This window comes from Linepithema humile, chromosome 6 (assembly GCF_040581485.1).
Source record: "Linepithema humile isolate Giens D197 chromosome 6, Lhum_UNIL_v1.0, whole genome shotgun sequence".
NCBI lineage: Eukaryota > Metazoa > Arthropoda > Insecta > Hymenoptera > Formicidae > Linepithema > Linepithema humile.
Window position 1 is genome coordinate 27848882 of NC_090133.1, and position 21581 is coordinate 27870462.

Genomic DNA, 21581 nt, shown 5'->3' on the forward strand with positions numbered 1-21581 from the left:
ACGAGAGCACTTTACCATCAGTGGTCATCATTTCGTCACGTTGCAACTGCTGACCAAAAGCTGGCACTGCGCCGAGTGAGCTCTTGTGTCATCATGTGCTCCTGTTAACTTCCTGTTAATTTCTCGAAATCTCGGCTAAAATGGAGCGTTCCTAGCAACGTTCCTGGCAGCGTTTCCAGTGGGTAATTTGAATTTTTCTACATGCTTATTTTCGCTTCTGGGCTACTTTTGACAGTGTTAGGATGGTGAACAGTGTTGTAAAATACTTAAATAATTAAAAAACGCCTCTTTTAAAATTTTTGAATAGTTTTTTATTGCAAAATTTAAAATGTCAATTGTTAAAGAAATTAAAAAACAAATTTTTTAGGATATTTTTAGGACATAAAGATGTATTTTTTAAGATGTTTTTTTTTAGGAAGCTAGCCGAAGCGCGAAGCTCATATACGTGGCTTTCGCATGAGTACAGTATTTCTTCCTCGTGCTGCTTGCTGACTGCGTCTCAAATCTGGCGTCACCGCTGTTATGACATACAGTATGTTGGTTTGCGCGTTGAGTGACACAAACCTGTATCTAACTTATATATAATTCCGTTTGTAATTTTTGAAACAACAATCTATTTTTGGCGAAATGGACATCGGAGAATTGTTATCTTATAAAGTATGTATTAGAATTTTTGTAGAATAATTTAATTGCAATATATTCAAGCTATACATTTTAATTTAACCTCATTTTTATCATGTTTTTCGATTCATAATAATCTTTATGATCTCGATCCCCCGAGTTATATCTTTGTTTGTCGCAATTGATAAGAAAACTATCTGGTAATAATATTCACAGCCTCCAAATACACCAAAACGACCGGTGGCAGGAGAAGATGATGATGAGGATGAGTGGGAGAGTGCGAAAAAACCAAAGAGAGTAATAAAAACACCGTATCACCCACGTCAACGACAACCCAAGGAACCCGAAACATTATCATCAAGGGACAGCGAACCTGCAACACCTGTCAGAGTAGCTGCTGTACCTTCATCAACTAATGAAGTCGTAGAACCACAATTAACCGAAAAAGAGAAACAAGATATTTTAAAATATGTAGAAACGGAAGCTGCAGAAATTGAAGCACTGGATGAAGCAACACTTAAACGTATGATTCTTTTATTCGAGAAAAGAGCTCTCAGAAATCAGGAAATGAGAGTAAAGTTTCCAGATCAACCAGAGAAGTGTGTAAATATATGAAAGCTAATTAGACAAAAATCTTTAATTATTAAAATGTTTAATTATTTTTATATTTTGGTCTTTGGCAGATTTATGGAATCTGAGGTTGAATTACACGAAACGCTGCAAGAGCTTCATATTATAGCAACTAATCCAGATCTATATCAATTGATGGTAGACTTAGGCGCTGTACCTTCTTTGCTGGAATTATTATCTCACGAAAACACCGATGTAGCAGTCGGTGTGGTGGATCTTTTGCAAGAATTGACTGATGTAGATATATTACACGAAAGTCAAGAAGGTGCAGATACACTCATTGATGCTTTATTAGAACAACAAGTTTGCGCTCTTCTAGTACAAAATCTCGAAAGGCTTGACGAAGTAATCAAAGAAGAGAGTGATGGTGTTTTTAATACACTTGGTAATTATTTAACAAATGTAAAAATGTCATTTATTGGCCCTCACTTTAAAATGGTATAAAACCCGTCTCTTAAAATGCTATATAATTTTATCTAATCATACAATTATAATTTTTAGCAATTTTTGAAAATCTTCTGGAGTTCAGACCGGAATTATGCTCAGACGCAGGAAAACAAGGTCTGATGCAATGGTTATTGCGTCGAATCAAGGCAAAAACACCTTTTGATGCAAATAAACTTTACGCCAGTGAACTCTTGTCTATACTTTTGCAACATACGCCGGAGAATAGACTTCTTCTGGGTGATTTAGATGGAATTGACGTTTTGCTGCAACAATTAGCTGTATGTGTTTTTGTTTTTGCAAATTTTTGTATGCAATGCTACAGAATTATTTCAAAGTTTGATATTATTGCAGTATTACAAGAGACATGATCCACAGACCGCAGAGGAACAAGAGATGATGGAAAACTTATTTAACGTTTTGTGCTCAAGCTTGATGGCTACTGTAAATCGTGACAGATTTCTACGTGGCGAAGGCCTCCAACTTATGAACTTGATGTTACGAGAGAAAAAAATGTCACGAAATGGATCTCTCAAAGTAGGTTAAGATTAGACTGAGTTCTGTCTATTCTATTTGTAGAATATTACTCACATAATAATGTTTCTACAAATTACTGTGATTAATCACAGGTTTTGGATCATGCTATGAATGGTCCGGATGGAAAAGATAATTGCAGCAAATTTGTAGATATCCTTGGATTGCGAACTATATTTCCACTATTTATGAAAACCCCGACCAAAAATAGAAAAAAAATGCTTACTGCAGAAGAACATGAAGGTATTATTCATAAATTGTTGCCTATAATTTTGAGATGCATATTACACACAACAATAATATTATCACTAGATACCTTAGCAAACCTGAATTATTACAATAATAAAGAAATTATTTCACAGAACATGTGATTTCAATCATAGCAAGCATGTTGAGAAACTGTAAAGGACAACAGCGGCAAAGATTGCTCAGTAAATTTACAGAGAATGATTATGAGAAAGTGGATCGATTAATGGAATTACACTTTAAATATCTGGAAAAAGTGGAGGAAGTGGAAAAGAATGGAAAGGTAGGTATATAATGGAAAACATTTTATTGAAAAAAGAAGAAAAAAGCTTATTCACTCTTTTATTTATTTTTGTTACAAGGAAGATGAAGATGAGGAAGAGTCCTATTTAAGAAGATTAGATGGCGGATTATTTATTTTACAATTAATAGATTATGTACTTTTGGAAGCTTGTACCGGCTGTCCATCTGCAGTTAAACAGCGAGTGACGAGAATTTTGGCACAGAGAAGAGCATCTCTTAAAACAATTCGACACATTATGAGAGGTAAATTATGGTCATTGTATAGAACGATAGATTTGATCAAAACTATATCATTAAGAGTGATTATTTTCTGAATTTTCTATTTTCTGAAAACCAGAATACGCTGGTAATTTAGGTGATGCTGGTGATACAGAATGGAAGGAAGCAGAGCAACAGCATATCTTGCAATTGATCGACAAATTTTGATATGTACATTCTATATTGATGCTGAAACGTAGTCTTACAAATTATGGTAAGATTCAATGATCTTATATCATTAAGTAGTGTAATGGAATAAAAAAGAAAAGATGTATTAAAGATCTCAATAAAACTTGATTTGCTCGATTTTTACAAAAAATGCGCTACCGTTTACAGGATTAACAACAAATCAATTTAATACAAATGTAATATATTGATATCAAACAATCAATGTAACAATTGACGTAAAAACTCGACTATAATGGTTGAATGGTCGTCTTTAGAAAAAACAAATTTAATTGATAATGGTATACATTACACACAATCATAGACAATTATTGTACTCAATATTTGCGCATTCGTTGTGTTCTTGAACGTAAATGTTCAAATATCGCTGTGCGCATTAAAATACTTTCATTTTGCGCATATCCTATTAAAAATAAGAATGGAGATTAAAAAGAAATATACAATATTTTAACATTGTTTAGTCAGAATTACAAAGAAATTAAATTAATTAAAGAATTTACAATATAAATATTCAACTATACGCAGTTAGTACACTTAATTACTAAATTTGATATGAAAAGATGTGTACAGTCTACTAATACATGGATTCGACAACAAAGATCCTAAATACGCATTTAGCAGTTCTTGGATAAGATTATGTTATTTGACCGGCCGACAACAGGATCCTTATTCTTATCCTTTTTATCTTTCAAAAATTATTTTACAAGTCTTCTTGCTCTTGATGGATGAGATAATATATGAATGGGAACAAAAGTAATTACAGAGCAATGAAAATCAAATATTAAAAAAACTGTCTCGCTGGACTGAAATATGGGAAGATAATCTTTCTACTTTTAAATGATTTAAAAAATGTAATTCTTATCCAGGAATTACTGTGTAGCAGACAATTTATGAATAACAGATAATATACAAAACAAAAGAGTATATATATTCGGAATTCCCCCCCTCAGAATAAATATAAGTTTCAAAATAGTCAGGAGAAACATAAAAACAATTTTACAAATAAATAAAATCAAGTAACAATCGATAGTTAATGTCTTGTACGTGCAACTTATCGCTATAACATCGCTTCACTTATAATAAATTCTTATTAGAAAATTATCGGTTATATAAGAATAAATTAATATTATTCATTTTAATTGCGACTTGGAAAAATGCGTGAAATTGACGATGAACAATGTGCGTATTAAATTGACTTATCTACGTTACACGATTTAACATAAACAAGTAACACATACACATAAATCTCGCTTACTATTAATTAATCAACAATGATCAATGTAGTATTATTTTCTTTTTCTTTAAAGCATATGTTACATAAAAAAAAACATCTTTGTTTTCTGAACAACAAAATATACACATTTGATGGCACATTTCATGAAAATAGAAAAATATGTCAAAGTGTCTAATTAACAATGTGTATGCTCTCAAAAATCGGTAAGTCGTAAACAGTATCAAATAACTTGCGCAAAAAAACAATAAAAAGGAAACTTGTCATACACATATGAATAAAACTTTATTCATTGTGTTTGTAGTTTACCCCATTTACCACCAAAACACATAATAAATACTACTTACACACGCCATTTTATTAGAAAAAATATTTCTAGTACCGCTTTTGTGTGTTTTTCGACACACACTCACACTCACAACACACACACACATACACACACCGATTTTGCTTTTGCATATGCATAAAAAAGATAAATTCCTATATTCTATAAGTATATTGTTCTATACAAATTGAGTGTTTGCACATAGTTTACTATATACAGGATGTCCTATTTTAAACGGCGAAAATTAAGTGAGAAACATATTTTAAATTAAACTTATCTATATCGAAAGAATCATCTTAGAATCAATATAATTTTGCTTTACGTAGAGATGCTTTCAACAATTTAAGATTTTCTTCAATTTTTAAAATAAAACTATATGGTGTTCTTCACATGATTCGATTTTTTCGTCACGTGTATCAAATTTTTTAAATAAAATTTTCGAAAAGTGAATACTTCACGAGATACTTCATATTTTATTTAGAAGTATATTTTAACATCATATAAAACATTAGAGTAAAATATTCTCTTTTCGATGACTTTACTACCTTTATGCATAAAAATACATAACTATTTTTTGTACACAGTTGCATCAATACATACACAACTGTTTTTTTTACTGCAACTATATTTTTTAGATCGATTCTTATTATTTTACCATATTATTTTAAAAGTGGAATAAGAACATCAAAAGTGAATCATCAATTAGTACATTAAGTCTGGGATATCCTGTATATAGCTAAGAAATGATCTATCTGTATCATGATTTTCGATGATCTTTCTATGATTGTTTATGATTTTTTGCTATGCTATATCTCTAATGTGTAGCATAGTATATTAAATATCATCAAATGCACGAAGATACTACAGCGTTTCATCAATAAATAAATATCTTAGATGTATTCTATCTTAGATGTGCTATAGATTATTCACCGATATGATCTGATTTATCCAGCCGATATATGAAGAGACTTTTACATAGACGCCTGGCACATTTTGGCGACCGCAGCCGAATCCCCAGGAGACCAATCCAGCCAATTCATAGAAGCCGTCGTCTTGGCATACCAAGGGACCTCCACCGTCGCCCTAGAGTATCAACAAAAGTAATTTAATCAATTTTTCATTGCATAAAACATCTTCAAAGAGAAACTTAACATCAAAAACCAATTGTCAAGCAATTATATTCTAATATTAATAAGTCTTGAATATATGACGCAATAAAAAATATTCAAAAATTCAATAAAACTATTCAAAAAAATATAGTACGTAAATGATTTCCAATCAGTTTAAATTAAATGCTGTCAAAAGATAACTTTAAGGTTTCTTTAAAAATTGTCTATTCATAAAAATTAGAAGAAAAAAAATATCTTGAAAAATATTAGAAATATCATTAAAACGCAGATCATTTTGAATATTATATAAAAGTAAATATACCTGACAAGCGTCATTTCCCTGCTCGCCGCCGGCGCAAAAACTGCTAGCTGGTAGAATAAAGATCTTCTCCGTTACCGCGTTCACTTTTCGTATGCATTCAGCATCACTGACAATGGGTATCTCCGCTTCGCGTACTCGAAGAGGTATAGGACCAGCTGTAAAACATCGATATGCATGTTGTTCCATAATAATGGCATATATTGTGATAATACTTGCATGAATTTGTTGTTTCGTAAAAAAAAAGAATAATTTTTCGTAGTATTTATGCGCTAAATTCGAAAAACTAATAGTTACAGAAAAAAAGGAATTTTTGTAGTTGGTATTTTAACGTAATTTAATTAGCATAGTTAGTTGCAGATATTTTTTCATCAAGAATAGTATAATTATTTGAAAAAAATGTTTTGGTATACCATTAAAAATATTTAAAAATCATTGTTTTTGACATTTTCTCAAAATCCTGATGTGTTATTTTATAAGACAGAATTTAGATTTAGCGCGCCAAAACTATAGAAAATTAATTTTCTTTTCCAGATAATAAAAGAATGTATATTTTACAATATAATTGTTTCTAGCACAACACGGAGAAAATTTTATATAAAAAATTACTATGCACAGCAGTAGCCACGGACCGTGAAGAAAGTATAAAAATGTTTACTACGTTTTTCGCACAATGGCCATAGCATTTAAACTTATCAATTCCTCTTATGATTCGCTGCCATGTCATAAAACTTTCTCCGTGCAAAACATATGCGACATGACAAGTATATGCACCTTCTCCCATGTATCCATAACCAGTAACTGTACATCTTTTGCCAGCGGTGTGACTGACACCTCGTGCCGGCAAGCAAACCAGGCAAACGCCATCCTTCAGCTCCGCCTGGCCGTGAAGCTTCAGTAAAGCAATATCGTTATCGAGCGTCTGACTATTGTGATTGTGATGTATGTACGTTGTCGCGACGCGTAAGGTTTGGGCGCCGGGGCTTCCGTATTTGCGAGTCAGATCGTGATCGCCCACCCTCACGTAGATTGCGTCGCCGGATCTTACAATGCTGGGGACAAACGTTTCTTTGTACTTTTCTCAAGTCTCCAATTCACTGCTTGCAATGTGCGAGGTCTTACGTGCAACAAGTGTAATTAACTTACTTCGTGACGCAGTGTGCTGCAGTTAAAACCCACTGTGTCCCTATCAACGCGCCTCCACATAGATACTGATTGAGGGAATTTATCAGAGCGACCTGCCAGCACCATTCGTTGGCGTCCGCATCCTCACCTCCCACTACGCGTGCAATTCTCGTGGAACTTCGCGCCTGAATCGGACCGCGAGAGGTTCCCTTCACGCCACAAACATATTTATTGTACACTGGACTATTCGTGGTGGAGATGGCCGTTGTTGTTTCATCTATAAAATTGACGATTCTTTACTATAAACTAGTAATATCTATTTCTTTGAAAATCTTCAATTTTCATAGCTTTAGTCTTCTAATTATTAATATTTTTAAATTACTTACAGATTAATATACGAGGTTCTACAATAGTAAAAAAACCAACTATAAGCACAGAATGTCGAGGCGCAAAAATTTTATCACAAATCAATGCAGAATAATACTGCAAAAATGTTTCAATTTTTTAACCCCCTTCAGTCTAGGATTGTAATCGGTATGTAATTGTAATCATGCATAAATATCGGCAACGACTCGCCAGAGTAACATAACTCAATTGTATACAAGAAGCTCGACCCAGCCAATCAAGGAAAGAGTTCACGGCGGATGCAATTTATAGTAAAATTTTTACGCCTTGACACCTGCGCTTTTTTGTAGTCTTTTTCTGTTGTTCCTTTTTGTTATCAATACTTACAGATTGATGTCGGAGTAGTGTAAGGTCGGGAAGTGACATAGAATGTGTCGTTCCTGTTGGTCAGAACCGGTTCTGTGGAATTCCCTCCGTGAAATTCTCTTATCAGAGACTTCGGTGCACAGCACTGATGTCCCTGCTTCTTGCATTTGAAGATGCTCGTCAGTTCAGCGTTTCCTACGAACGTACGCATTGCATTATCTGTGCTTGATTCCCGCTTTTAGAGCTTACTTACTGAAACAGGTGAACGATAAGTAAGATACGATGCAAGAACCGGGGCATTCCGGACGTGGATCGGGCGGCAATGAGACGGTTGTCGGCAATCGCGCAGTGGGCTTCGGTTTTGGTCGCGTCTAAATAATAAAAAAAATCAGTGTTACATCAAAGTGTATGATATTTTTGCGAAAAGATTTCTTGCAGATTGAACTGATAATCTAGGATCTTAATGAAATCTTTAATCTGCTGGCTGATAATTAATTACCTGCTGCGAACTCTTTGTATTATCACAACAGATATAACCAGATTGGCAAGACGATGTTTTTGCTATGATTGCATTCGGCCGCTCGCAAAAAGCTGCCATAATTGTCAATAAGCAAAAGCCGGGGCACGGCGATAATTTTGATTGCGGAGCCTTTGTAGCTGGTCGAATCGTCGTCGTCGTCTCCTAAGCAAAATAATGGAGCTTACACATTTTACGCTACTACAAATAACTTTAAGATAATTTAGAAGCACCCAAGGAACACATTGTAGTCAAAATGACATCATTTTGACATCAAAACTACATCAAAACTACATCAAAACTAGTAGTTTTGATGTCAAAATGATGTCATTTTGACTACAACGTGTTCCTTGGGCAATTGAGAGATTTGTGCATTGAATATAAAATTTCTTTACCACTTTTTGTGGCGGCGGCGGTGGTTCATTAATGCAACAAATGGTCAATACAGATCCCTCAGCGGGACAATCCGCGTCGCTGTCTATGTTATCACAAAAGAAAGCGGACAGATCGCTCTTGCATTGTCCTTTACACGGTTTCAGAGGCGCCGGGTTAGATCTCGTTGTCGTTGTAATTGACGGCAGCATTGTAGTTGTTACTGTCGTCGCAATTACAATCGTCGAGACGTTTGTTGACAACGATGTGTTGGGTCGCATAGTTGTCGACGGAGATGAGATCTTGTTAAAAGTTCCGTCGCCATTTTTCTCATCGTAACGAGACGAGTTTGTGCGGTCGATCACCAGCAGCTCAGGCGGGGGAAAATCTCCAAAGGCGTCCCTGGACACGCAACATTTGTAGCTCGGCTTGCAGAGAGTATCTATCATCAGCACAGCATCGCAATAATTGGCAATTCTTTCAGCCATGCATATGCCCGAACAAACTTTCGCTGAAAATAAGCGTTGTCTGTTTAATAATCGATTATCAATCGGACGCATGCAAGATTTGAACATTTCCGAAAGCATGATATAAATTAAAATAAATTTTACAACGTTACGTAACTAAAAGAGACACATTAATATTAAAATAGAAATATACTTTACGTACTGGACGATTTCTCGCTCGTTTCATTATAACTTTCCTGCAAAACAAAAAGAACATAAGTATAACGACATAGCAATCACACGCAAGAAAAATATATGTCATTGATGTGTCAAAAGCTTTGATTTGGGTAGAAAAATTAATCTTATTTCCCGTCAAAAATATTTTTATAATCCGAGTTACAACTCATCGCAGTGACAATGATACATCTTTTACCATCTAGCAATAATAGAGTTCTAAAACACATCTTTCACATATTAATCTAGATTATTTTCTCCAATGTCCAATTTGAACTTACAGGTGTAGTTTTTGTCAAAGTGGAGGAAGTCGATGTACTGAGCGTTGTGGCGGTTGTCGCAGGTGTCACCGTAGAAATCGTGGTGGTCTTGTCTGCTGTTGTAGATTCGATGGTGGTCGGTCCTTCGTCCTCGACGGCGTTTTCGGCGAACGAGCTGGTGCCGTTCACTGGATCCTGCAGACAGCATCGCATACTGGCTGTGGGGCACTGCACATCTTCCAAGACGTCGTCGCACATCAACGTCGCCAACGCGTGCACACACACCCCCGGACAATCAGCGATTTTCGCCGTGCTCGTTAAAGAGTTTAAGAAACCTGCGCACAATCACGCGTAATACTTACAATTAACAACTCATTTTCAGTTATTGCTGATAATAAAAATAATATAATTTTAATTTGACTGAGATTAGTCGAGAAGAAACTTTTTAATCCATCCAGAAATGATGTAAACCCAAATTACAAATTGCGTGCAGCTTCAGAGAAAAGCATAAAAAAAAACTGGAAAATTTTTATCGGATCTTCAGGATTTTTTTTAGTTTTTAAATATAGCTGTATATTGCTTGAGTGAAGCACCACTGAACGAGCACCATCAATGTCAATGAACAGCAGGAATTCCTGCATGCATAATTTAATTGATGAATACTTTATAAAGTGGTCCAAGATGACTAAATTTAATATTGATAATTATTCAGAAGGAAGATCACAACCGTAACGATTCAGGAATCCAGTTTTTGCACTTATACATTGAATTCGGTTTTTATTTTTACCAAATTCTGAAAATAATTTGTCATAAAAGAGAAGCGGAAAGCGTCATTTTTTGTTCACTTTCTCTGATTATTTCCTTTTATCGAGTTGAAACTGCGATTAACAGCTAACAAACCAATGCCAAATTGATTACAACAATATTATATTATAGCTAAATAATTATACAAAATGCGTCGATAAATGCGCTACATATAGATATAAGATTCCTTAACAAAAATAAGTTAAAATTTAGGAATAAATTTTTCTTCGTACGAGGCTTTGATTTCAGAAATAGAGATACAATATTTCCACATTTGCCTATGATTTTACATCGGCATCCAGATCAGAATAAAAATAATACCTTGTTTTAATTTGAATACTCCGATTTAACTCTCTATAAATTTATAGTATTAAATTGCACCCTCACCATTTTCAAAATCAATGTTTTATGAAAATTAAGTGTCGCAATTCGGCGTGAGCGCGGCTAAGAAATTTACACGAATAATACAACTCCCTTGGCTGGCTTCGCTTTGGTAGGCATAACGGACCAAACAAACATAACGGTAGTTAATGAGCAACTTGACTCGGACTATGTATATGTGACTGTCATATGCGTTTCGTCTAACGCGCGACTTGATTTCGGATAATAATGAATAATTGGACCCTCTAATTGTAACAATGCGACACTGGCTTTTATATCAAATGGCGGCGGTTGTAATTGAAAAAAAAAAAGATCAAAGATGCCGATGCAAGTGAACATACTAATTATACGGTGACTATATATTTGGCCGAGTTAGCAGTTTAGTCACAATATAGATTCCTGTAGTAATAAGCCTTAAACGTTCCACGTTCTGCTTTTAAATATACTTTTTGCGTACAATAATATGGAAAATGCTTTTCATTGATTCAGTTATGCGCGGTTAATTACTTTGTCGTACGTGTTCATAAAAATAATAAAAATATTACAAAATATTGATGTTACAATTCAATAAGTATCGAGCTGTCAATGCTGTCATATGTCTAAAGGTACTCTCATTACCACGCGACGTACCGTGCCTGAGCGCGCGAATTTGGATCACTCTGATTGGTAAGCTTTAAATGCTTCTCATTTAAAAACTATGATTCTGTTCCAAATGATATCAGTGATGTCCTATTAACATATGATGCATTTAATGCAGAATGTATATAATCTAATGACTCTCATTTAATACAATTATAATGTTTAAATATTTTCTTCGATTGCAAAGCAATAAAATTGGTGTAATCAATTTTAAGATGCTAACTTTGTATACTAGAAATAGAATTATTTATCTTTCGCTTTCGCCCAATTATTAAAATACAAGATTTTCAAAATGACTCACAGCACAAAATAAAATAGCAAAAAATTCAAATTATTGGATTTTGTGTGCGTGTATTCTTATCACAAGAATAATCGACTTTTATAAAGTTTAATATTATTTTTGCGTTTATTCACTCTAAATGTATAATTATCAGTTTATAAGAAATTGTAATCTCGCCTGTTTATTTGCCTGCGATCGTTGTAAAAAAAAACTTGTCACGATGTTAAAAAGATGTCAAATTATAGAGTTTTTGACTGAACAATCTTAAATCGATCCGAGAACGATTAATCGTAATTTACCGTAAACTCATGTTTGACTCGTAATATTTTTCTTTTATTATTTATTAAGATATTAGTTTATTAAAAACTAACTAAATGATAAGTCTTATATTTGTTCCTCAATGTATTTCTCGTGTAATAAAACATCGCTCGAACATGATCTAAGTTTTCGCATTTCAGTGCATAATTTTTCATCTTTTTATCAATGAATGGCTATCCGGGTTACTTACTGCGTATTTTCAGTACATTGTACTGCGAAAAGCACGTTGCTCAGTCGAAAACGCCGATAGTTTTAAGTCATGATATATAAATATTTAGATATAATGCGCGCGTATGCTCCAAATTGCTCCGATCCGCAACTTTACATACAATTAGCTGTGTACAATATGTACCGATTTAAATACATGTAAAAAATATTCGTAATTCTTTCGAAGATATTATACTGTTCTCCAAATAAATAATAACAAAAGCAATTCAAGAAGTAAAGAAAAATTGGAAAACATAATACCGTTATAAATTTTAAATAGCACAACCGGAAATATACATTATGTCAATTCCGCTACTCGCGATCAATTTTTAATTAATTGGATATGAGCAATTTTGTGTGGTACTATTTAATATACCCGAATACATTTAACGGCATATCAAATAATAGTTTTTAATCCGACATTTTGATAAAAAAAATACTGATCTTAATTCAAGCGTGAGCTCCGTCACTTTCTTACGAATTTCATATAAAGCATTTTTCTTTACAAAAACTCGCGCGAGAATAATATTTAACGATATTCTTATTTTTCAGATCCCCAATAATCGATATCCGAAATATGATTCTTACCTGATAGGAAAGTGCTAGCCAAGGAATCATCATCCTGCCCCCCGACTGATCCAGCGAGCAGAAGTAGAAGGACAATGCCCCCAGGGGCGGCTTTCAGTATCATCTTTGGTCTCCCTGTCGTCCTACTTTCTGTTTCTTCGATTAAGAATATTTTGCTAAGGAAAAAAAAATTTTTTAATATTTTTTAATCGATGCACTATGGTCCCACGCGCGATTTCGACCGTGTATATCAAATTGCCCCCCTTCACCGCGAGAGTTCAGCAATATTCGAAATTTTGTATCATGCAGATCCACATCATCTACTTTGGCTTGTTTCATTGAAACTGGCCGGGAGATCAGGGCCTACTTGTAGGCAATGTTGTAGACGGGCCGGATTTTTCGCGCATGCGCAGTCAAAACGATATCAGTAAAGTACTTAGTGCAAGTAAAAAAGTATGCCGATAATCGGTCCAGATAAAATAGTCTAACAATTTTCACAATTTTGTAAAATATCACCTGTGACATTTGCAACGTTCGATTTCATTATTTTATTATACAAATGTTAATATTAACTTTCTTATGAGCGTTTCGATCTCTTGTTGCTTGTTGAGCACGCCAAGAATTTACGCGCCCACTATATTTTCTACATCGTACGTCATTGTTGGACCGTCACTTCCGCTGCGCATGCGCAAAAAACTTAGCCCCTCTACACTGCTTGTGGGTCAAAGTGTGCGGATCTTCCACCTTCGTATGAAGGTATCCGAACAAAAAAAGAGGAAATAAATATAAAACACAGTTGATCAACTTTGTAAATACTAGAGGGGATAAAATTGTCGACGGATGATGCTAGTTGAAACTTTTTGTTTTTTACAATACATTATGATGGACAAAATTAGTAATTTAAATTCTCGCTATAAGATAAATAATGCTTACAAGATTCAGCCGATATTAATAGTTAAGGGCCTTTTTAACGTAATGTTCTGCCACTTTGATGAATCCATTCATGATTCAAACTTGTTTTAAATTAAATAATATTAAAAATATAACCAGGCAACCGGTTTCTACAATCTTTAATACTTACTCGTCGTCTTTTCTTCGATGATCCGATCGTCTAAGTCTTGTGCTTACGTGTGCAGTATACTTTTAAAGAAAAACTCTCATTAGCAAAATTTTGGATGGTCTGGGATCTTGCGATTGAACATCGAGCAGTTCCGATCCTTCATTTTCCGCTCCAAACTATTTGAATAACTCAACATACGAAATGTTCGAATCTTTTGTCTGTGCCCTAGTCTCGTTCGGTATTTGTTACTTTTTCTGATTCCTATACTCTCTTCCCGGATCTTGTTCTTATTTTCTATTTTCCTCCAGATTTATGCTCTTCTTCCTCTTTCCTTTACTGTCCCGTTCTCCTTTCTAGCCTCTCTTCCGTCGTTCTCCTTTTTGTTTCTACACATGCTTGTACCAGTGAATAAATATATGTACACGCTTGCCACATACAAATGTGTGCGCATGTACATGACACGCGCGTATGCGACTAGCGGTACTTTATCCGTGAAACATGAGATACCCCACAATATTTGCCTTTTAGAATTGGTCGTTCTTTGTACAAAATGCGTATTTTCATACGCGACTGTAGCATAAATTTCTAATGGAATTTTGTCTGAATGTAATGTTAAACAAATGTACTGTAAAGTTTTATGTTACAAATTAATTTGTATCTATATATTACGTTTTAAAGCGCTCGTTATTTACGAGTGCTATTGCGATTATCTCACGTTATGGAAAAAAAAAGGATAAAAGTGAAGGAAGTTGTTAGAAATTTCTTCACAAAGTGTTAGAAGGGATAAATACATAAATCTCAAAAAAATAATATTTCTATACAAAATATTTAATAATTTATAATATAAAAATGTAGAACTAATAGAAATTATATGGAACTAATTTTTTTAATTATACCCAATCTTATGAAAAGTAGTTATAGTAATAATATTTCATTGAAACACTTAGGACAGTCCCAGATGAGCCGGATTAACTAAAGTGAATTTCTCTATGCATTCAATTAACCACATGAGTGGCAGGCTCTTGATATGCGGCATTTTGTATTTAATAAGAGGTTCATTTTTACCTGGCATGTATATCACGTAATGTGTGCATTTGTACAAAAGATTAGACGTGTCATTTGCGACGTGGAAAGGTATTACTTGCGACATGTGTTTCAAGTCTTCCGGATCTGGTTTTCTGGTAAGCACTGTACCTTCTCCTTCTTTCACAAGCCTTATCAGATCATCTTTCGTTAATCGTATATCGCCAATCTGATAAGTTACATTTGCTTGTAAAGCAAAATAGAAGAAACAATTATTGAAGAGACGTGGATCGCAGCACTCTTTATTCTGTCTCGCTTTCTTTGGGATGCCATGAGTTGGAACACCGTTTACTTCGAATAATTCAAAATCCATGTCAGATATATCATCCATATCTTCCGCCACGTGAATCCCTTTAAACAAATTCCCCAAGTTTCTCATCTATGTATCTATTATATATAGGAATGTGTATATGCATGCATGTATGTATTGTTCAAATTTTTAAATATATTCATATATACTTAGTTCAAATATACTTAAAAATTTATACACACATACATGTATGCATGCATATTACGTGCACGCATGTTGTGTAGCAATATCCGTTTGTGTACAGATATTTAATTTTAAAATTCTTAACCCTTTTGCTGCGGACGATAAATATATTTATCGTCAGAAAGTAATTTCTCAGTTGCGGATGACGAATATATTTAGCGTAAAAAATTATGGATGCCGCATACCTTCAACCAGAGAAAACGTATAGGAATCCAAACAAAGGCTCTGTTTCTCATTGTTGCCATATAATAACATATTTTTAATTTTTTAAAAACCAGAAAATTTTAATCACTGAACTCTTCTATTAACAAAAGAAGGGTTGCCTTGCTTTAGGCAGTCTTATGCAAATATTGTCCCGCACACAGCGAGGGCTTTTTGGCGCGTGAAGTGCGCCGCAACAAAAGAGTTAAGAAGCAATAAATAAATAAACAAATCACTTCAAGCGCAAAGGATCATTAAAAATACATAATAATATTTCATCTTACATTCACTATTAAGAAGCCAACTTCCATTAACGATCGCAAACAAAACGTCAAGTGTCAATTTTGTAATGTTTAGCTCATTTGCTTCTACTACGACGTGTGTAACAGATGGCCTAAAATATAAAACTTGATTACATAATGTGCGTGAAAATAATAGAATAAAAGATGCAAAAGTTGTACCTGTATGTGGTCAAAATTTTGAATTTATGTTTTGCGGCTATGAGACCAAGCAATTTCTGATTTTCATGTTTCAAATTTGATGTGAGAATTACAAATTTGTCACGTTTTGCACATAGCGATGATTTATCTAACGATTGATTAAGGTCAGATACTTTCTCAGATATCGGTTGTGGATTATTCATCAGAAGCTGTCGTATCTCATCTGACTTACAATAATCTCTGTATAATCATTATCAAATTAAAGTATAAGAAATTAAATTATATAAACTATATTATTTCTTGTAGTTATCATCCACATACATACATGGGTTTTCTTCCATTTTGATCGCACAGATTTTTGTCAGCATTATGATGTAACAATAACTTAACTTCCTCAATTCTATTGCACTTAACAGCTTCGTGTAAAGGTCTTCTACATTTATAACCTGATATGTCAGGCAACGCTCCACAATTCAGTAGTAACTTACATATTTCAGTATACCCAAAACTGACCATTTCTTGCTGATATTGTGCAATGCAATAAAATAATTTCAATTTTTCAAGATAACAAAATTGTTGTAATAAAAAAAGGAAAGAATAATTGAGTTATGTGTTTCTCACCAATGGTGTCCAACCAGTATAATCTTTTGTATTAGGATTTGCACCAGCTAGTAAAAGATGTTTAACTTCTTCAGAATTTTTCTGTAAAATATCACATTAAAATCATACTGTAAAATCTTCTTGGAGATAAATTATTGATTCACAATTTACATAATATCTAAAATATGATAATTTAAATACAATAAGTTGTAATATTATTTTAATTTTATGTAGTGGAAGAAATTATATTAATATTTGATACCCATACTTTTAAACAAGCAACATGTAACAGTGTTTCTCCTTTGAAATTTGGTTTATTTATGTTTTTCTTGCGTATATTAGATTGCTTTCTTGGTGTAATAACTACCGTAGATACTGTGTTATCTAACGATATGTTAGATATACTTGCAGCATTGTTCCACGTATCTCTAATATAATAATATAATTTTATATTAACATATACAATTAGCAATTACAGATACTGTAGTAATAGATATTGTTGATTATTATATAGGATTAGTGTTATATATTTTATTGTTTAAAAAAATTGATCAAACCTTTTTTTTATTATTTCTGCAATATTATCACAATTCTGAATGAGATTGGACACTAAATAATCAGGATTCATTTCTCTTGGCTGTACTGGTATATCACACATAATGCATTTTGTTGCATTTTTGATACAATTGTGACAGAAGAAATGTCCACAATTTGTAAGTCTTACAGGAGATATTGGTTTAGATTGGCTGTGTAAAAAGATATTGATATTAATTACATAATCAGTAATACATAAGCAAGATAAATATATTGGAAATAAAAAAAATTTTAAAGTAATCATTGTTAGAAATATAATTTAAACCTATCAAAATAACTCTCTTTCTACAATCTTTATTATAGTTTAATATTCTTATCACAATAGGAATTTTATAAACGATTCTACTTACCATTTTCCACAAGCTAGAATGCTTGCAAAATCTTGCAGTGCGTTAGCAGTATTTGTCCAGTATTTAGCCATTAAAAAAAAGTAATTTTTTACTTGTCTTTATAGCAATGTAAAAACGTGACTGTCAATGTTGACAACGATGCGTACTGATGCGTACCGGCAAGCAGTGCTCTCAGATGGGCCCGGCTGGGCGCGCATGCGTGTTCTCTACCATTTCTGCACTAGAGGTTTGATGGCGTCGCTATGCTCCTACTTGCTTCAATACGCTCCGATCTATAGTATACATGACGTAATACTATAAATTGAAGCATGTAGGAACATATTGGGGCATTGCGAGAGAAATCTCTAGTATATAAATGGTAAAGAACTGATATACTGAGTCGTAAAAACGACCTAAGAAAGACATTTTTAGGACGTTCTAAAAATGTCCTAAAAAGACGTTGTTTTTAGTTTCTTTAACAATTGGTATTTTGAATTTTGCAATAAAAAACTATTCAAAAATTTTGAAAGAGACATTTTAATTAAGTATTTAAGTATTACGAGCATCCTAACACTGTCAAAAGCAGCCCAGAAGCGAAAATAAACATATAGAAAAATTCAAATTACCTGCCGGAACGACCAAAAACGTTCTATTTTAGCCGGAATTTCAAGAAACGGGGCCTCGATTCTTGATTTCATACGAAAAGTTTTTGCATGCGAAAGTGACTCTACACGATTACTGATTAATGTATACTTTTAGATTTAAAAATATACATCAATCAGGGATCGCGCAGCATCATTTTCACGTGTGCAAATTCTCGCATTGATTCAAAAATCAAAGCTCAGGAGTTAATAGGAGCACATGATGACAAAAGAGCTCACTCGGAGCAATGCCACCTTTTGGTCAGCTGTTGCAACATGACGAAATAATGGTAATTGTGCCGATGGTAAGTGCTCTCATCACTGCAATAGCTGAGCAAAAAATGGCACTACTCTCGACAGCATGAGCTCCTATTCATCATGTGTTCCTGTTAGCAATTTTGTAAAATCCGGAATAAAATGGAGCATGTTGGGCCTTTCCAACCTAAACTAACCAGTGCACATGCGTAAACATTACATCTACAGGTGATCCACAGGTTGTCCTCTGTTGTATGTACATACATATATACTGTGGTTATGCTATTACTCTATTTTGTTATTGTAAATTTTGACTTGCTTTTGAAATTGTTCGAGGCACTTCCTTAAATATGATATCGTTATATGAAACAGGTTAAGTTTTTTTTCTACTTACTAATCAGCATATTTTTCAATGTAAATAATAATTTATAATTTGTTTGATTTTTAGGAGATGCACTTTTAAAATCTTTAATAATCTAAATCATACATAATATTAATTATTGACAACAATATATTGCGTTAGCGTACACAAGTTGCTTCAAGATGGCTACAGATTATAGTGACAAATATGTGTTTGAAGCTGAATGGTATGACGAAATTGCCTGCATAATGAAAAAATTTTATCTGTACTATTATCTATCTGACAATACTGTCGAATTGGTATGTATTGAGCTAATGCAAATTGATATATTGATTGACAACAAAGAATGTTTGTATAATTTATATATGTTTCAGTTTGATTTAAAAACAAAAAAGACTTTCTTAAGAAGAACAACATGCAAAGGCATTGAAGCTAAAGATTTTTATATCCACGCTGTAATAACAATATTTGCAAGATGTATAAAAATTACAGGTTACGCAAATACATATACTAAAACCAAATTAGAGACGCAAATGCAAAAGTAATATAATATAAACAATTTATTTTATATATAATTACTGATATAAAATTGCTGGATTGACATAACTTTATTTTTCCAGAGTATTTGTACTTATAAAACCAGATGTTATTGATAAAATGGGTGAAATATTAAAAGTCATTACAAGTCATGACTTTCATATTAAGAATATAAAAATGATACAATTAACTTCAAATGAAGTTACAAAATATTATTCTACAAAAAATATAATTGATGAAATGTAAGTTTTAAATTCTGAATATTAATATCAATACAAGTTATGAATTTTTTTAACTATATACATGTGACCACATATATAAAGATGTAAAGAGTTACAAATCTTATTAGGTCTGTTATAAATTATCTTATCTCCGGGCCTGTTGTTGCTTTGGAGTTATTAGGAGAAAATGCTATAGCGAGATGGCAAGAATTAGCAGGTCCAGAAGATAGTAAGCATGCTTGTTTAGTGGCAACATCTTCTTTAAGAGCTTGCTATGGAAAAGATGAGATACATAATGCTGTATATGGATCTGAAAACACTGAAATAGCAATGCAAGTATGAATTTAAATATCTATTTATATTATTTTAATATTTTTTATTATTAATTATTTTAAATCAGTTTAATCTTCTACTGTTTAGGAGTTGCAATATTTCTTTCCCGACTTAAGTAGTCAAAATAAAGAACCAAAGAACACTGCAACTTTAAAAAATTGCACTTGTTGCATTATCAAACCACATGCTGTACAAGCAAGACTTGTTGGTAAATTGAATATTTTTGAAAAGTATATTTTTATGAAATATTATTTAATATAATAGAATTTTTATCTCATTTTAAAGCATCATTAACAAAATTTGATATAATTTATTCTTCACAATCAATTTTAAATTACAATATAGGCGCCATTATCGATGATGTTCAAAAAGCAGGCTATATAATTACTGCAATACAACAATTTCATATGAATCCTGTTAATTCTGCAGAATTTCTAGAAATTTATAAAGGCGTTCTTCCCGAATATATGGTATATTTCCAACCAGTTTAAATTTTTTTATACAAACAAGTAATTATTTTCGAAAGGAGTATTTCATTAATGTTTATGCTTGCTATAGGGAATGGTAAATGAATTGCAATCCGGTCCATGTATTGTTATGGAAATAAGCCATAAAGACAAAGATGCGAACATTGTTGCTAATTTCAGGAATTTATGCGGTCCAATGGATCCGGTAAGTACTACTTTATATATGCATTGTTTAATATTATTAACATATTTATCCAATATAGGATATTGCGCGGCAAATTAGACCAAATACGCTTAGAGCCAAGTATGGAAAAACAAAAATACAGAATGGCGTACATTGTTCTGATTTATCCGAAGATGGCATATTAGAGGTAACAAAAATTCTAATAACATTTTTAATGGCGTATATTGTAATCTTACATGTGGAAACTTTTCAGGTGGAATATTTCTTCAAAATACTCAGTGGAGTCTGAACGATTGAATTTAGAATTTAATAATTACTAAACTTAAAATATTTAAATTTAGAATAGTTTTACACTTTTATATAACAAAATAAATGTTTTTTTAATAAAACATTTTAGCCTGTAATGTGGTTTATGATGTTAGCCACTTTACCAAGTCGACCACTCTTCCCTCTTCTACATTTTAAGGCATGCAATCCTAGGTTATTTTTTATAAATATATATATATTCAAAGCCATTTATACTATGATAAAACTCTGATTTGTCAAAACTTGGAAAAATGGAAGTCAGACAGGGAACATCATGGATTTTTTCAGTGATTCCTAGTATTGTTACACTTTTTGAATGTTCACTGCAAGAGTTATCTTCCAGATATTTACAATTAAATGCAATAGTTCACTTAGAAACAGAAATTCAAAATTAAAGACTCAAGTCTTC

At 32.9% G+C, this 21581-nt stretch overlaps 4 protein-coding genes across 7 annotated transcripts; 2 read left to right on the top strand and 2 right to left on the bottom strand.

Annotated features, from left to right (window-relative positions):
* The first annotated feature begins 418 nt into the window (after window positions 1-418).
* LOC105671299 (beta-catenin-like protein 1) lies at window positions 419-3355 on the top strand. Its single transcript, XM_012365309.2, has 9 exons — window positions 419-657; window positions 838-1220; window positions 1305-1636; window positions 1753-1976; window positions 2050-2232; window positions 2325-2472; window positions 2592-2758; window positions 2838-3021; window positions 3116-3355. Exons 1-9 carry the CDS (start codon window positions 628-630, stop codon window positions 3202-3204), a joined length of 1740 nt encoding a protein of 579 aa, XP_012220732.1. The 5' UTR covers window positions 419-627; the 3' UTR covers window positions 3205-3355.
* Window positions 3356-3664: 309 nt separating this feature from the next.
* mas (masquerade) lies at window positions 3665-14289 on the bottom strand. 2 transcript variants are annotated; one of them, XM_012365307.2, is made up of 12 exons: window positions 14149-14289; window positions 13089-13243; window positions 9893-10206; window positions 9601-9634; window positions 8955-9442; window positions 8542-8724; window positions 8296-8413; window positions 8064-8237; window positions 7353-7608; window positions 6981-7258; window positions 6210-6364; window positions 3665-5861 (listed from the first exon to the last, which is right to left on the bottom strand). In XM_012365307.2, exons 2-12 carry the CDS (start codon window positions 13189-13191, stop codon window positions 5694-5696), a joined length of 2271 nt encoding a protein of 756 aa, XP_012220730.1. In that variant the 5' UTR covers window positions 13192-13243; window positions 14149-14289; the 3' UTR covers window positions 3665-5693. The 2 variants fall into 2 exon arrangements, with proteins under 2 accessions (XP_012220730.1, XP_067212905.1); XM_067356804.1 differs by lacking the exons at window positions 13089-13243; window positions 14149-14289 and adding an exon at window positions 11063-11763.
* LOC105671301 (BRCA1-associated RING domain protein 1-like) lies at window positions 14186-18137 on the bottom strand. Of its 3 annotated transcripts, none has more exons than XM_012365312.2 (9): window positions 17889-18137; window positions 17502-17690; window positions 17213-17372; window positions 16966-17046; window positions 16670-16866; window positions 16366-16584; window positions 16189-16298; window positions 15193-15561; window positions 14186-14513 (listed from the first exon to the last, which is right to left on the bottom strand). In XM_012365312.2, the coding sequence occupies exons 1-9, from the start codon at window positions 17957-17959 to the stop codon at window positions 14461-14463; spliced, it is 1449 nt and encodes a 482-aa protein (XP_012220735.1). In that variant the 5' UTR covers window positions 17960-18137; the 3' UTR covers window positions 14186-14460. The 3 variants fall into 3 exon arrangements, with proteins under 3 accessions (XP_012220735.1, XP_012220734.1, XP_012220733.1); XM_012365311.2 differs by having other exon boundaries at window positions 14186-14522; XM_012365310.2 differs by lacking the exon at window positions 14186-14513 and having other exon boundaries at window positions 14940-15561; window positions 17889-18127.
* Window positions 18138-18798: 661 nt separating this feature from the next.
* Window positions 18799-21270, top strand: nmdyn-D7 (nucleoside diphosphate kinase homolog 7). The gene is made up of 10 exons (XM_012365577.2): window positions 18799-19015; window positions 19212-19423; window positions 19499-19665; window positions 19745-19903; window positions 20011-20218; window positions 20303-20423; window positions 20561-20685; window positions 20774-20887; window positions 20946-21053; window positions 21120-21270. The coding sequence occupies exons 2-10, from the start codon at window positions 19307-19309 to the stop codon at window positions 21153-21155; spliced, it is 1155 nt and encodes a 384-aa protein (XP_012221000.1). The 5' UTR covers window positions 18799-19015; window positions 19212-19306; the 3' UTR covers window positions 21156-21270.
* The last annotated feature ends 311 nt before the right edge of the window (window positions 21271-21581 follow it).

What these genes read in the sequence shown, in the direction of transcription:
- LOC105671299 (XM_012365309.2), top strand. Translation starts at nt 628, where the DNA reads ATGGACATCGGAGAATTGTTATCTTATAAA. An exon ending in TTTCCAGATCAACCAGAGAA is followed by an intron (nt 1,221 to 1,304) that starts GTGTGTAAATAT and finishes GGTCTTTGGCAG; the next exon opens with ATTTATGGAATCTGAGGTTG. An exon ending in TGGTGTTTTTAATACACTTG is followed by an intron (nt 1,637 to 1,752) that starts GTAATTATTTAA and finishes TATAATTTTTAG; the next exon opens with CAATTTTTGAAAATCTTCTG.
- mas (XM_012365307.2), bottom strand. Translation starts at nt 13,191, where the DNA reads ATGATACTGAAAGCCGCCCCTGGGGGCATTGTCCTTCTACTTCTGCTC. An exon ending in TTATGGATACATGGGAGAAG is followed by an intron (nt 6,365 to 6,980) that starts GTGCATATACTT and finishes GATGTTTTACAG; the next exon opens with CTGGTCCTATACCTCTTCGA. An exon ending in AGGGAAATGACGCTTGTCAG is followed by an intron (nt 5,862 to 6,209) that starts GTATATTTACTT and finishes TTGATACTCTAG; the next exon opens with GGCGACGGTGGAGGTCCCTT.
- LOC105671301 (XM_012365310.2), bottom strand. Translation starts at nt 17,959, where the DNA reads ATGGCTAAATACTGGACAAATACTGCTAACGCACTGCAAGATTTTGCA. An exon ending in ATACTGGTTGGACACCATTG is followed by an intron (nt 16,867 to 16,965) that starts GTGAGAAACACA and finishes GCACAATATCAG; the next exon opens with CAAGAAATGGTCAGTTTTGG. An exon ending in TTGGCTTCTTAATAGTGAAT is followed by an intron (nt 15,562 to 16,188) that starts GTAAGATGAAAT and finishes ATTTGTTTAAAG; the next exon opens with GGATTCACGTGGCGGAAGAT.
- nmdyn-D7 (XM_012365577.2), top strand. Translation starts at nt 19,307, where the DNA reads ATGGCTACAGATTATAGTGACAAATATGTGTTTGAAGCTGAATGGTAT. An exon ending in CTGACAATACTGTCGAATTG is followed by an intron (nt 19,424 to 19,498) that starts GTATGTATTGAG and finishes TATATGTTTCAG; the next exon opens with TTTGATTTAAAAACAAAAAA. An exon ending in TATGCGGTCCAATGGATCCG is followed by an intron (nt 20,888 to 20,945) that starts GTAAGTACTACT and finishes TATCCAATATAG; the next exon opens with GATATTGCGCGGCAAATTAG.